The sequence below is a fragment of the Notolepis coatsorum genome, assembly GCF_963971535.1.
Source record: "Notolepis coatsorum genome assembly, chromosome: 1".
NCBI lineage: Eukaryota > Metazoa > Chordata > Actinopteri > Aulopiformes > Paralepididae > Notolepis > Notolepis coatsorum.
In genome coordinates this window covers 239,199,794-239,213,818 of record NC_140165.1, presented here as the reverse complement: position 1 = coordinate 239,213,818, position 14,025 = coordinate 239,199,794, and the positions used below count along the sequence as shown (strand labels likewise).

Sequence of the window (14,025 nt, the reverse complement as noted above, 5' to 3'; positions counted from 1 at the left end):
CTGTTGCGCCACTATTTTACACAGACCATTTCCCATGGTGTTGGCTCTCAATAAAGCCTGCCCGTTCTTGCTTTTGTTTCCGAGGGTCAAAACATACAGTGTTAGCCCTATCGCTTTACTTGTTGACTGATGTGTGTGTCGTAAGGCTGTGTGTGCGTGTGTTTATGTGTGTTTATGTGTGTGTGTGTGTGTGTGTGTGTGTGTGTGTGTGTGTGTGTGTGTGTGTGTGTGTGTGTGTGTGTGTGTGTGTGCATGTGTGTGTGTGTGTGTGTGTGTGTGTGTGTGTGTGTGTGTGTGTGCGTGCGCGTGCGTGCGTGCAAGCGTGCGTGTCTGTGTGTGTGTGTGTGTGTGTGCGTGCGTGCATGCGTGCGTGTGTGTGTGTGTGTGTGTCGTAAGGCTGTGTGTGTGTGTCGTAAGGCTGTGTGTGTTGGGACGTGGTCCAAGTTTTCCACACACTAGTTCAATGAATACACTCTATTTTGTATTTTGTACAGAGTTTGTTTTGGGTTTTCTTTAGGTAATGAGGCCAAGACTGATGATGATAATACTGAGATGATAATGATGAGATGATGATAATGACTTGCACTTTTCTATGTTCTATTATTATTACTACCTATCCTACCTGTACCCACATGCTGCTATGACTTAATTAGTACTTAACTTCACTAATTAACCAGTACTTAATATACTTTACCCACAATACTGATTCATTATTGGCAAGAAAGAGTGGTCTGGTGGCTAGAGCCTGCCCCATAAGACAAAGGTCACAGGTCAGTGTTGGATCATCCAATGGATAGCAGTCATTGAATACTGCTTCAATTGTATATATTTGACTATGTGATGAATAAAAATAAAACAATTCTTGTTTCTTGCTTATTGTTTACCATATGATGATGATAGGTCTGGGTTTTTGAGTGGCAGATAGGGAGCAGCCCTTGCTGTTTCATTCAACCTACAGCCACCAGCACATTGATTGCACCCTCCCTTTATATTGCTAAGTGCTAAGTAGTTAACGAGACGTACTACTTCAGTTGCTGTGGAGGATGCAGAACATGGTCACAGCCTTCCAGCCGTACCTCGCTGAAGTACATATTTCCCAACATGAATCGTCTCCGATATGCCCTCATCATCTTACCATGACAACCTGAAAGACCCTTTTCAACTGTCAGTCGGTATAATCATCTGGGCCCAGTAGTTCTAAATCAGATCAGATTTTGAAATCCCATTTTTTTGTGATCCAGGATCAGACAACTCGGACAGATTTTGTCCCAGTATTTCAAAGCAATTCAGAATAGGATCACCCTGATCCAGATTCAGACTTTTCAAGATGACTAGATCCTGAATATCAGTATCAAAATCATAATGGAATTGTAATAATAATTTAAAAAAGACTCCCACTAGGGTAACAACAAAAAAACGTTCATTCAAAGTCAGCTGATCATCCAGGCGTGCTTTGAGGAGCTGAATTCTAAGTGAGGTTTCAGTTTGCTGAAGGTGATGACAGATTTCTTTTTGTTGAAGATATTTTTTCTTTAATCTACATTACATTTGTGATTGACAATCTTTGTTGTGATGTTTTTATGAGCATAAACATTTGTCATCAACATTTGGTTGAAAACAAAATAGGCCACCACAAACATGACCGACATTTTTTTAATTAAATGTATTTGCCATGAAGGCTAGAGATTTTGTATTATTTCAGTGCACAAACATTGCCATCTTATTTATATTGAAACATATTTTTTTATAAATTGTATAGTACATTTTTCTCTGGTAATCCACTGAAAATACACCCCTCTGGTGGGATCAAGATAATCCAGTTTTTTGGGATCAAACTGATCCCAATCCTGTGTTGTCGGTTTGAACTACCCGTTTTGAAGATTTGATCCAGATTAAAGCTTGGATTTAATTTCCTGATCTGATTGGATATCAAAGTGATCCTAACCCTGTTTTTTGGTTTTCAACTACCCAAAATACAAATCTGATCCAATCAGATAGGGATTAAAAGTGTTGAACTCGGGGCGCCCTCGTGGCGCATACCATAGTGCCTCGCGCACCTACGCGGCCGATCCCAGCTCCCGTCGTTATTTGTCGCATGTCCTCCCCACCTCTCCTCCCGTTCGCCCTCTCCTCTGTCGGTCCTGCGTGACCAATAAAGCTGTAAAAATGCTAAAAGATTATAAAAAATAAATAAAAAATAAAAAGTGTTGAACTGCTGGGCCCAGGCATCAGTGGTGACATACAGACTGAACTCTCCAGCGTGTCTGGATGCACTTAGGTACGTGAGACAAACATGTTCATGATATGAATCCTCTCCAGTAGAGACTGACTGAATCGTTAGACTATAATGAAATAATTAAAGTGTTCAATCTTCTCCTGCTGTAACCATCAAAAGTAAGCTAATAACAAGTTCTGACTGTGGTATTGCCTATTTCAATATTGTTAATTGGGTTACAGTAGTTAGCTGCGTCTGCCAGCTGTATGTGTGTGTGGCTGCCATGCCAGGCTATGTTCAGGTGTTGTGGAGTCTTTACTGAGCATGTTGGTTGCGCTTTAGCTACTACAATTGGTTGCACCACGATTACTTAGGGCATAACCTAACTAGCTAGTTCGGGATGTAAAGTAATTGCGTAGGCAGTTGGCCAATTAACGAGTGAGTTACATCGCCATGGTTACTGTGCGCATTTGCCTGCCTGCATGAGCCCCTTGGCATCGTAGCACATCGTAGTAAGCAGGATTGATATTGAAATATATCAACAAATTAGCGTGTAACGGTACACAAAAACCACGGTTCGGTACGTACCTCGGTTTTGAAGTCACGGTTCGGTACGGGTTTTCGGTACAGTGGGGGAAAGTTTGGCTTTCCATGTTCCACTCGGGGGTGATGTAGTGTGCAGTAACTAATTGTACTTGTAGGGCTGTCAACGAATATTCTATATTGAAATTAATAATCGACTTGTAAAGAAAAGAAAAAAATATAATAATTATATTAGATTGTGAAAAAACAGCCCCTGGTGGGTGGTTAACATACCCTTGTATTCGTTCAGTACACAGCCGTTCGGTACAGTACACACTGAAACGGTTTGGTACGGATACGTGTACCTTTACACCCCTTCATGGCGCATTTACCATTTGAGTAGATGGCGCATTTACCTTTTGGTCTAACCAAGGCATCAAATCATTCAAAGACCTATATATTGATAACACATTTGCATCTTTCCAACAGCTGTCAGATAAATTTGCACTACCAGAGCAACATTTCTTCAGGTATACAGATTTGCAGTTTTGTTAGCAATAGATTTCCTAAGTTTCCTAACCACCCTACTCATTCGTCATTAGACACACTACTTAGGCCGTTACCTACTCTGAAGGGATTGATGTCATGTATCTATGCTCAGATTCATTATCTTTGTCTAGTCACCTTAGACTCCATTAAAGCTCTTTGGGAAGTAGATCTTGGGGAGGAGATTTCTGAGGAACTCTGGGAAGAAGTCCTTGCTGTACACAAATCATCTAATTGTGCAAGACATGGACTGATTCAGTGTAAAATTGTGCATCGCACACACTTCACTAAGGTCAGGCTCTCCAAAATATATAAAGATGTGGACCCGACTTGTGACAGGTGTCGCCAAGGATCGGCGACTCATGTGCACATGGTCTGGTCTTGTCCGGTTTTGTATCCATATTGGACCGAAATCTTTAGTTCACTGTCTGAAATTACTGGAAAACCGATGGATCCTAAAGCTATGACTGCTTTGTTTGGTGTAACTCCACCCACATTGCAACTCTCCTCTCTGGAGACAACCTTCATAGCCTTTCTTACTCTCCTAGCCAGACGATTAATATTGCTGAAGTGGAAATCTCCAGTATCCCCTTCGCATACTTAATGGTTAAAAGAAGTTCTAAATCTAGCAAGACTGGAGAAAATCAGGTGCATAGTAAGTGGCTCCCTGAGGAAATGTCACAAGGTGTGGGACCCCTTCTACAGGTACATACAGGAGCTGGACATGCCAGATATTTATGAGTGATGGTACATTAGTATATGTTGAATTGTGCTTATTAGGCGGCTGACTGACCAACAACTACAATATACATTAAAAGATATATTGTTACCGACGGCTGGGTGGCGCAGCGGACATTGCGCTCGTCACCAACACAAGAGACACCGGGTTCAAATCCGGCTGTCGGCGTTGCCTCCGGCTTTGGCCGGCCATCATACTGGCTCAATTGGCAGAGTCAGCGAGTGGAAGTCGATGGGTGGTAATCTGGACGTTGTGGACAGCGACTCCTACAGGTCGGTTGGGGGACGCCTGCACAGCAGAGACAGGAAATGGCGAGGGTAGTGTGAGCCTCCCACACGTTACACCTCGCCAATGAGAGTCCGCGCTGGCAGGTGAAAAGATGTGACAGGCTGCCTCCTCGTGTACCGGAGGGGACACGTGATGCAAGGCTTCTATCCTCCCTACAACCGACCAGTGGGGGGCATATGCGAGCAACGTTCAAGACAGGGGAGGGGAGAATTGGAAACACGAAATTGGGATGGGAGAAAAAGTGGGACATTTTTTTTTATATATGTGTTAGTGTTTTTGTTTCCATTATACTCATTGTCACTTATTTTTTCATTTCATTATTAGTAATGGACTCAGATACAGATTGTCTCATCTAGTGTTTGATCTTGTTTTTGTTTGACTGTATTTGTCCTGTCTCAGTTCTAAGGGTGTAACGGTACACAAAAACCACGGTACGTACCTCGGTTTTGAAGTCAAGGTTCGGTACGGTTTTCGGTACAGTGGGGGAAAGTTTGGCTTTCCATGTTCCACTCAGGGGTGATGTAGTGTGCAGTAGCTAATTGTACTTGTAGGGCTGTCAACGAATATTCTATATTGAAATGAATAATCGACTTGTAAAAAAAAATATATATTAATAATTATATTAGATTGTAGGGCGGCTGAGTGGCGTAGCGGAGATTGCGCTCATCACCAATGCAAGAGACTCCGGTCTCGAATCCCGGTGTCAGCATTGCCTGCGGCTTGGGCCAGTCGTCATACTATCTCAATTGACAGAGGTAGCGGGTGGAAGTCGATGGGTGGGGATTGGACGTTGTGGACATCGACTCCTACAGGTCGGTTGGGTGACGCCTGCACAGCAGAGACAGGAAGTATCGGGGGCAGCGTGAGCCTCCCACACGTTACTCCTCGCCACTGAGGCCATGTCCAGACTAAGACGATTTTGGTCGTTTTCGTTTTCGTTTCGGTTTAAGGTTTCCGTAAAAACGAAAACGTCTCAAGATAATAATGCATGCCACAAATTTACAAACTAAATGTCTTTCCTGTTTTATACTCTTTTATTTTTAAATCCCCAACCGGAAGTGTTGTTGTGCCGTCCGGTTTGCGTGAATACTTTCGACAACAAATGTTTGTTTTCGCGTTCGAGTTTTGCGCTCTGATTGGCCAGGTCATGTGACATGTGCGCCAATCGTGGGACAGCAAGTTCTGCGCCTATTTCCGGGTCGAACAGCCTGCAAACTACCTGGCGTTCTATCGCCATGCTCGAAGACAAACTCTAACCTTAACCAACTTCGAAAGAGTGCCTAAGCTTAACCGTCGGAATCAGGGCAGGCTTTCTATCGTCACGCTCTAAGACAAACTCTAACCTTAACCAACTTCGAAAGAGCGCCTAAGCTTAACCAGTGTAGACACTTGCGGTCCCACGATTGGGCGTACATGTCACATGACCAGAAATGACCTGGCCAATCAGAGACGCGGAAACAAACATTTGTTGTTGAAAGTATTCAGGCGTCCGGTTTTGTGCTTTTGAGTTGACCTACTTTTCCAGAGACACACAGCGCAACGTACTTCGGGAGTGCAGAGAGAGAGCAAGAGAGAGAGAGAGAGAGAGAGAGAGAGAGACCACCGGCTCAAACTACCTGTTGGAATAAATTAATTGATTGATGTTTAACTTGTGTGTGTGTCCAGTCATTTCGACTAGCAAACGTTGTCTGTAATTAACGTTTACCTCAGTTGGTTAGCTATTTTGCTAATGTTGTTAGCATTGAATAGCATCAACGCTAGCTGGCTACAGCTCAACACTATGCCATGGGGATACTATTTAATAAATTATGGAGGCTTTTTAATCGTCAAGGTAAGAGAGGATTTGTCATGATCAACTGAAGGGGTATGCTATGGAACAATATGTGCTTGGGTTTTCAGAAAAAGGCCAGATATGTGACGCTAATTATTTAGCTAATATTGGTAGCATAGCTTGTTGGCTACAGCTCAACACTATGCCATGGGGATACTATTTACTCAATTATGGAGGCTTTTTAATCGTCAAGGTAAGAGAGGATTTGTCATGATCAACTGAAGGGGTATGCTATGGAACAGTATGCTTGGCTACTACTTGGGTTTTCAGAAAAAGTACATTTAGCTGTAAAAGCCTGATCAAGCTCTGTAACACTGTAAGGGAGATGTCAATATGTTGTCGACGGTGGTTGTGATGTTGGCTGAGAGTTTGCGCATGCGGGGAAAGGGAGAGGTGGGCCAACGCGTCATCGGTTCAAGAGAAGCCGCGTATCGCTTGTAAATATGGTGACGCAACGGGGGCGTCTCCAGCTGTCTCCAGAGTTGCGCACTCTGAAAGCTGGTATCAAAAAGTACCATCTTCAGGCTGCCAGAAGTTCTGTCTGGCAGAATGATGCAAACGATCAAATACTTTGCCTAAAACGACCAAAATTGTCTTAGTCTGGACATGGCCTGAGAGTCCACGCTGTCTGGTGAAAAGATGCGACAGGCTGCCTCCTCGTGTACCGGAGGGGACACGTGATGCAAGGCTTCTATCCTCACTACAGCCGACCAGTGGGAGGCATAGTCTAGCAACGTTCAAGACAGGGGAGGGGAGAATTGGCAATACGAAATTGGGATGGGAGAAAAATAAGGAGAAAAAAAAATTATATTAGATTGTGAAAAAAACAGCCCCCGGTGGGCGGTCGTTAGTGGTTAACATACCGTTGTATTCGTTCGGTACACTACACAGCCGTTCGGTACGGTACGGTACACACTGAAACTTGTTCGGTTCGGTACGGATACGTGTACCTTTACACCCCTACCTGTTCTTTTTGTTTGTCTCAGTCCTGTTCTTTGTTATTTAATTTAACTTAAATTGCACTATTGTTTTGCCACTTATTTGCCAACTGTTATTGTGCACTGCTGTCTGTCTGATGGTTTGTAAAAAAGAAATGTTCAATAAACATATTGTTTGTTTTTTTATCCACTTTTTCTCCTTCTTTTTCTGTTTTTCTCCCATCCCAATTTAGTCGTGCCAATTCCCCCCTCCCCTGTCTTGATCGTTGCTCGCATGTGCCCCCAACTGGTCGGTCGTAGGGAGGGTTGAATAATCTATCGCATGTCCCCTCCGATGCGGAGTCAGCCAGCCACATCTTTTCACCTGCCAGCGCGGACTCTCATTGGCGAGGTGTAATGTGTGGAAGGCTCACACTACCCTCGACATCTCCTGTCCGACCTGTAGGAGTCGCTGTTTACAACGACCAGATTACCACCATCGACTTCCCTCCCGCTGACTCTGCCAATTGAGTCAGTATGATGGCCGGCCCAAGCCGGAGGCAACGCTGACAGCCGGATTCGATACCGGTGTCTCACGCGTTGGTGACGAGCGCTTAGACCACTGTGCCACCCAGCCGCCCCCAATAAAAAATTGTTGAAATATATCAACAAATTAGGTCTCTACTGGATTACCGTGTTGCAAAATGGCATGCAATGAATGATGCTGCGTGGTGGAAATAATGCAGTTTGACCGTTGAATTCTGTGACATTATATGACTTATACCCTGGCCTAGAGCATGTGTAACTATTGAGTTGTTGCTTAGAGTTAACCTATGTTGCTTAGAGTTAACCTATGTTGCTTAGAGTTAAACTATTTGTATTTGTCTTTATTGTAGTAAAGTAGTAGTAACAGGGGATAATGATAGCCTATGCAGCCAAATAAAATATGTAAAATAAAAACCATGTATTTGTTGACAGCAGTAGGCTAATCCACAAAATAAATGGGCTTATAGTTAAACAAAATAACTTCTTTATCACAATAAATGCATGTGAAAAAAGCAATAAATAAAATTGTGCGTTAACTTTAAGTGTGCACTGATCAAACTAAAGAAACAACCATATCTAATCAAAGAGGAAATAATTAATTACACCTAATGAAAATTGTTTCTGTGGTCTCTAAGCCACAAACTAACACACCTGGAGCTTTGAGTGATATGAGGCTCAACCTGCTTTAGGTTGAGTGACAGAAAGACCAACATGTCCACATTCTTCAACAGGGAATTTCTCCTTTTGCTTAGAAAAGTCTGAAGTGGTTGAAGTGACAGGGATGCAGCCACAGATAACAGCCTCTTTGTCTCCATCACTCAAGACGACTCAAGACCGTTTTTGACCCGTCTGTCTGTCTTGCCATATCAGTGCCGGAAATGAATTCCCACAACTATCACAAGATGAAGTCTTGGTCTATAAGGATCTGTAATCATCTGTAACTAAATAATGTATTGATGAATGTGTTGTGGTTTATTATGGTGGTAATACACTAGTCACTTTTGGGGCAGTGTAGTTGTAGCACTCCCAGCAACAGGCAACAAAGATAGACCCAACATCTGTTCAAATGATTAAAGGGCAAGTTCAGAGTTTCACACCGCTAGCCCTATTTCCTGCTTTACCAGTGATGTTGTCGATCCGTAGAGTCTTTTCTCAGCACAATCGATGCTGTTCTTCATACTGAACACCTGCAGCTCTGGCTAGTTGGCCACAAAATCAATGGGGCCATGCTCCCGTCTGTACAAGCCCTGAAATAAACGCTGAAACCTACAATGCTCTTTCGGTGCTTGTATTGACTGGACCGCGGCCCCCTCGACTTTGTGCCGGTGTTGTGGCTAAGTAGCCGGAGATGTGGGTATCCAGCGTGAAGAGCTGCAGTGATTGTGCTGAGAAAGGATTTTAACCAACGTCAACAGTGACGGCAGCAGCTCCTCTGGGATAAGATATGACACAAAGCATCCTTTGACCATATCCTGAACTACAGGTGTTGTTATTAACAAACCCAAAGGGAACCTACAGACGGAGACAGAATGCATATATATATATTATTATCATTATCTCAGACAGTTAAATTGATATTCATAATCATGATCCAGATAATAAACACTGTGATATACTTAGGGCTGTCTTAAATACTTCGAAGCTTCGAAGCTTCGTTCGATGGGCATGGGATTCGAATATGAAAATAGAATTCGAATATATAAAAAAAGACAATTTTACTTTGGGTCTCATTCACCAAGGACTTACGACAAAAAGGGCTTTCTCTTAGGGCCCTTTGAGACCTTTTCGGGACGATTTTGGGATTCACCAACCGTCCCAAAAAAACATATATAATTAATATTATATTATAATATATTTTCTATATTCATGTCTTGCCCGAAAAGGTCTCAAATGGCCCTAAGAGAAAGCCCTTTTTGTCGTAAGTCCTTGGTGAATGAGACCTTTTTTTTATTGTCTTTTTTTATTATTATTTTTTTGCAAAATCAACTCTGCCTCTCTTTGTTAATTACAACAAGCAATGCTGTTTGTTGATGAGGTCGGACTCGGCACTGACAGATTTGTGTTCATTGTGCTGCTTTTATAAAGCCTCAAATGACGGCTTACAATATTTCGTGAAAGCAAAGTGTTTCGTTTGTCTAAGATTTAAAAAGGTTTAAACTTTACAGCACTGATAAGTTGAACAAAGTGCTGTACAAGTCCCACAACATAAAAAAAAAGTAAAAAGAAAAAGATATATTATTTATTATTATTATTATTTTATTTTTAATCTCGAAGCTTCGAATTAAAATCGAATCTCGGCCCTGAAGCTTTGAATTCCAAAAAAAAATTCGAAGGTCAGCCCTAGACATCAATAGTGATTGTGAGACCAACTTGGTTGACGAAAATAGAACAACATGATAGAATAGAATAGAATAATCGGTTGGTCGGTTAGTCTCTCTGCATTAAATCAATGGATCTCAAACTACGTCCTCTTTTCTTGATGCTCCAAACACAACTTTGCTTAAAGGAATTTCCTCTGTGCGTTGTATTTTTTCACTTTTGACAGAGCTAGGCTAGCTGCTCCCTACCGCCTCCAGTCCTTGTGCTAAGCTAGGCTAGCTGCTCCCTACCAATTCCAGTCCTTGTGCTAAGCTAGGCTAGCTGCTCCCTACCGCCTCCAGTCCTTGTGCTAAGCTAGGCTAGCTGCTCCCTACTGCTTCCAGTCCTTGTGCTAAGCTAGGCTAGCTGCTCCCTACCGCCTCCAGTCCTTGTGCTAAGCTAGGCTAGCTGCTCCCTACTGCCTCCATTCCTTGTGCTAAGCTAGGCTAGCTGCTCCCTACCGCCTCCAGTCCTTGTGCTAAGCTAGGCTAGCTGCTCCCTACTGCCTCCATTCCTTGTGCTAAGCTAGGCTAGCTGCTCCCTACTGCCTCCAGTCCTTGTGCTAAACTAGGCTAGCTGCTCCCTACTGCTTTTAGTCCTTGTGCTAAGCTATTCTAGCGTGCACCTGGACCTCTCTCTGGGGCTGCTGGACACACAAAGCGATCTTCTTGTTGAAACAGGGTTCTCCGACCAATGTAAAAGCCTTAAGTGGACCAGGCGTCTTTCTAGTGTAACTAGATTAGGGTGACCAAACGTCCTCTTTTGCCTGGACATATCCTCTTTTCATGCCCTGTCCGGGGCGTCCGAGGGAGGTTTATAAATTCATGAAAATGTCCGGGTTTCATTGTTTTTCACGGTACTCTGTTGCGTGTGACGTTACCCAGAGAAGACTGCTTTCAGTGCTTTGTGGGAGGAGCTACTGCGCTCACACACACACAACAGAGGAGGAAGCGGACAGATCCGACCAGCATTGATTCTGCTCACAATGCCAAAGCGAATGTACATTACAGATGAACTGCAGAGGAAATTCCCAATTTACCGTCCCGGTCGAGACAAATGGGAGGTGGAGTGCAACGCGTGCAACGCTTGTGACCATTATGTTTCTGTGTCTAATAAAGGTGCCGGAGATATCAAAGCTCACATGGACACAGAAAAACATTCAAAATAAAGCTTGTTTGATGGTAAAGTTGACCGAATTGATTGAAGTATGCAGCTATACAGAGAGAGAAAGAAAAATTATTTTAAACTATTTTGATGCCTCAAAGTTATGTTTTGGTTTGATTTATGATGATGGCTGCTTTTTGGTAAATGGCTGCTTTTATAGCGCTTTTATCCAAAGCGCTTTACAATTTGTTACTTACATATTACCCATTCACACACCGACGGCGGAGCCAACCATGCAACCATGCCAACCTGCTCATCGGGAGCAATTAGGGGTTAAGTGTCTTGCTCAAGGACACATCGACACGCTGCCCAGGAGGAGCGGGAATCGAACCGGGAACCTCCGGATTGCCAGACGACTGCTCTACCTCCTGAGCCACTGTCGCCCCTGCTAAGATGCTTATGATACAATCATTCTAAGGAATACGTGTGTAATAATTTCGTTTTGTACACTAATTGCAAGTTATGCAAATGTCAACAAATCCAAAACTGCATAGTGCACTTTATTATTAGTTACTTTAAATATATAAAAATTATAAGGCATCTTTGAGTAAACTTTGAGTATCATTTAAGCATCTTGAGGATGGGGGCAGAGTGTCCTCTTTTTTGGAAATCACAATATGGTCACACTAAACTAGATGATCTGTTTACGTTTGCCTGTTCGTCACAAATTATGTAACGCCCAACCAAGTTTGACGCTGCATATTGCTACTGCTGGCGCTACATGCAAATATGATATTTATTTTCCATGACACGGGCAGGACATAAACTGCACAGTAGGAGCTGATTTATGGCCTACTGGTTTCAGACACGGCCAGTGTTCTTTTGTTTTTGATATACTGACATAGATATATGACACATATTTAATCATTCCGGTTATCTCTATGTGCGAATTACATCTGTGTTCTATATCACTTTATTACGAGTATTTCACATCACATCAGTTATTGCTGTACTTACGCTGTATTTAATTTGATCTTTTTAAAGTTTTTGATAAAAAAAAAGCCTGACTATATTGACTGTTCATAAACTGAGTAATTTAATGCTTTGATGGCACTATTATTATATCAATGTTTATAGCCAGTTAGGACTCTCAATAACCCATAAACACTGTGCCGATAATCAATAACCCACAAACACCAGCTGTAGCATGTTGTGAAACCATCTATGACCTCACATGAAAGTAAAGTTATGACTAAGTTAGCGATGTGAAACAGCCGTGACTGTGGTCATGTGACCTCAAGTGGCAGCCCAGTGAGCCAGATTATGGCGTATGGTTCTTACCGTTAGCACAGGGATCATTGCTACACCTATCAATCTTCTTCTCACAGTTGGAGCCCATGTAGCCGGTCGGGCAGCGGCAGCTGTAGCCACCGGTGGACTTCTCCATGCAGGTGCCACCGTTAAAACACGGCCCGTCTGCGCACGTCATGGCACTGATCTCACAGTTCTTCCCATAGAAGCCCTGGGGGCACGTACACGCGTAGTCATTCTCCCGGTCCTTGAGGAGAGGAGGAGAGAGGAGAGAGAGAGAAGGGTAAGGGTATTGTGAAGGGGGGAGTGGTGTGTGTGTGTGTGTGTGTGTGTGTGTGTGTGTGTGTGTGTGTGTGTGTGTGTGTGTGTGTGTGTGTGTGTGTGTGTGTGTGTGTGTGTGTGTGTGTGTGTGTGTGTGTGTGTGTGTGTGTGTGTGTGTGTTTAATATGCTTGGAATTCATATCAGCATTGTATTTCTTTTGTAAGTGACATAAATCCTAGGTCCATATCAAAATGAACCCCAGACATGTACACACAATTGCTTGGCAAAAACACATTTGAATTTTGAAATTGATCAGAACTCAGAATTTGTTACCAGAATTGATATTGAATAATAATGAAAGGGACAAACATGTTTGCATACTGTAAGACCTAAGAGCCCTTGGCTCTCCACATTAAGAATTCTGGGCACCTGTCACATTAGTGCGGTGACCACGATAGTATAGGATTAAGCCGTGGTGTCAGATTGCTGCAGTGAATGCATGTAAAGTGGCTGTGTAACAAAAGTTAATCATTGGTTAAACTAAATCATCTTAATCATTTGTCCGTCCTTCAGTTGAGGAGACCTCTTATCACGGTAACAAACACACGACTCACTTTGGAATCCACCTTGATTAGGAATCTGAAAGATTGCCGTGGATGGGATGTGTTGAACATGAATTTATAATAAAACACAAGATAAGAAAGATAAAGAAACCCACTCCCAGTGCCAAAGGAAAGTCTTAACATGCTTATAAATTATTTACTATGGAACTAAATGCAACTTCAACAGACCCATGCTGCTTTGGTGTGAGCTCCAGGTATTGACAATGACAGTGCTACAATCCCTACCACATGGATTGGCCCCTAATGGCCACCACAAACCAACATCTAGATAAGATAGGTAGTGAGAGCCTAACAGTATCACACATGAAACAGAAACAAAAGAAAAATAATACTCTTACTATTGTTTACTTTGACCCCCAGCTGACATCATTCTCCTCAACCAAATCCACTGACTTCCTTTCAACGCCTCTTCCGACATCTTCTTTTATAAAAATATTTCAATCAGGTCACGAGTGGCTAGGGTATGATCCAACGAAAAGGCTCTGCTTGTTCTGCATTCATTGTCGGATTTATGGCACTGATCCATAAATCAGTCCAAAAGCATGTCATTTGTTATTGGCACAACCAATTTAAAATGAGAAACTATAAAGGATCATGACTTGAGGTGAGAGTGTTGCCGTGAAATCCCTGGTCTCGATGAAATCGGCTCAGTTGGACAAGATGGCGCTGCTGTTCCGTAACGTCCACGCAATCGGGAAGAAAGGCAGACCCTTCACCGACTATTTGTGGATGTGCGAGTAAGTATTAAACAAACTAACATGTA

The 14,025-nt window shown here is 42.8% G+C and overlaps 1 protein-coding gene across 1 annotated transcript in view; it reads right to left on the bottom strand.

Moving 5' to 3' along the window:
- The window catches only part of dlc (deltaC), a 48,964-nt gene that overhangs the window by 13,769 nt on the left and 21,170 nt on the right, over positions 1-14,025 (bottom strand). Inside the window, 1 exon segment of the mRNA XM_084335534.1 lies at positions 12,408-12,624. Coding sequence (XP_084191660.1) covers positions 12,408-12,624 — 217 coding nt within the window.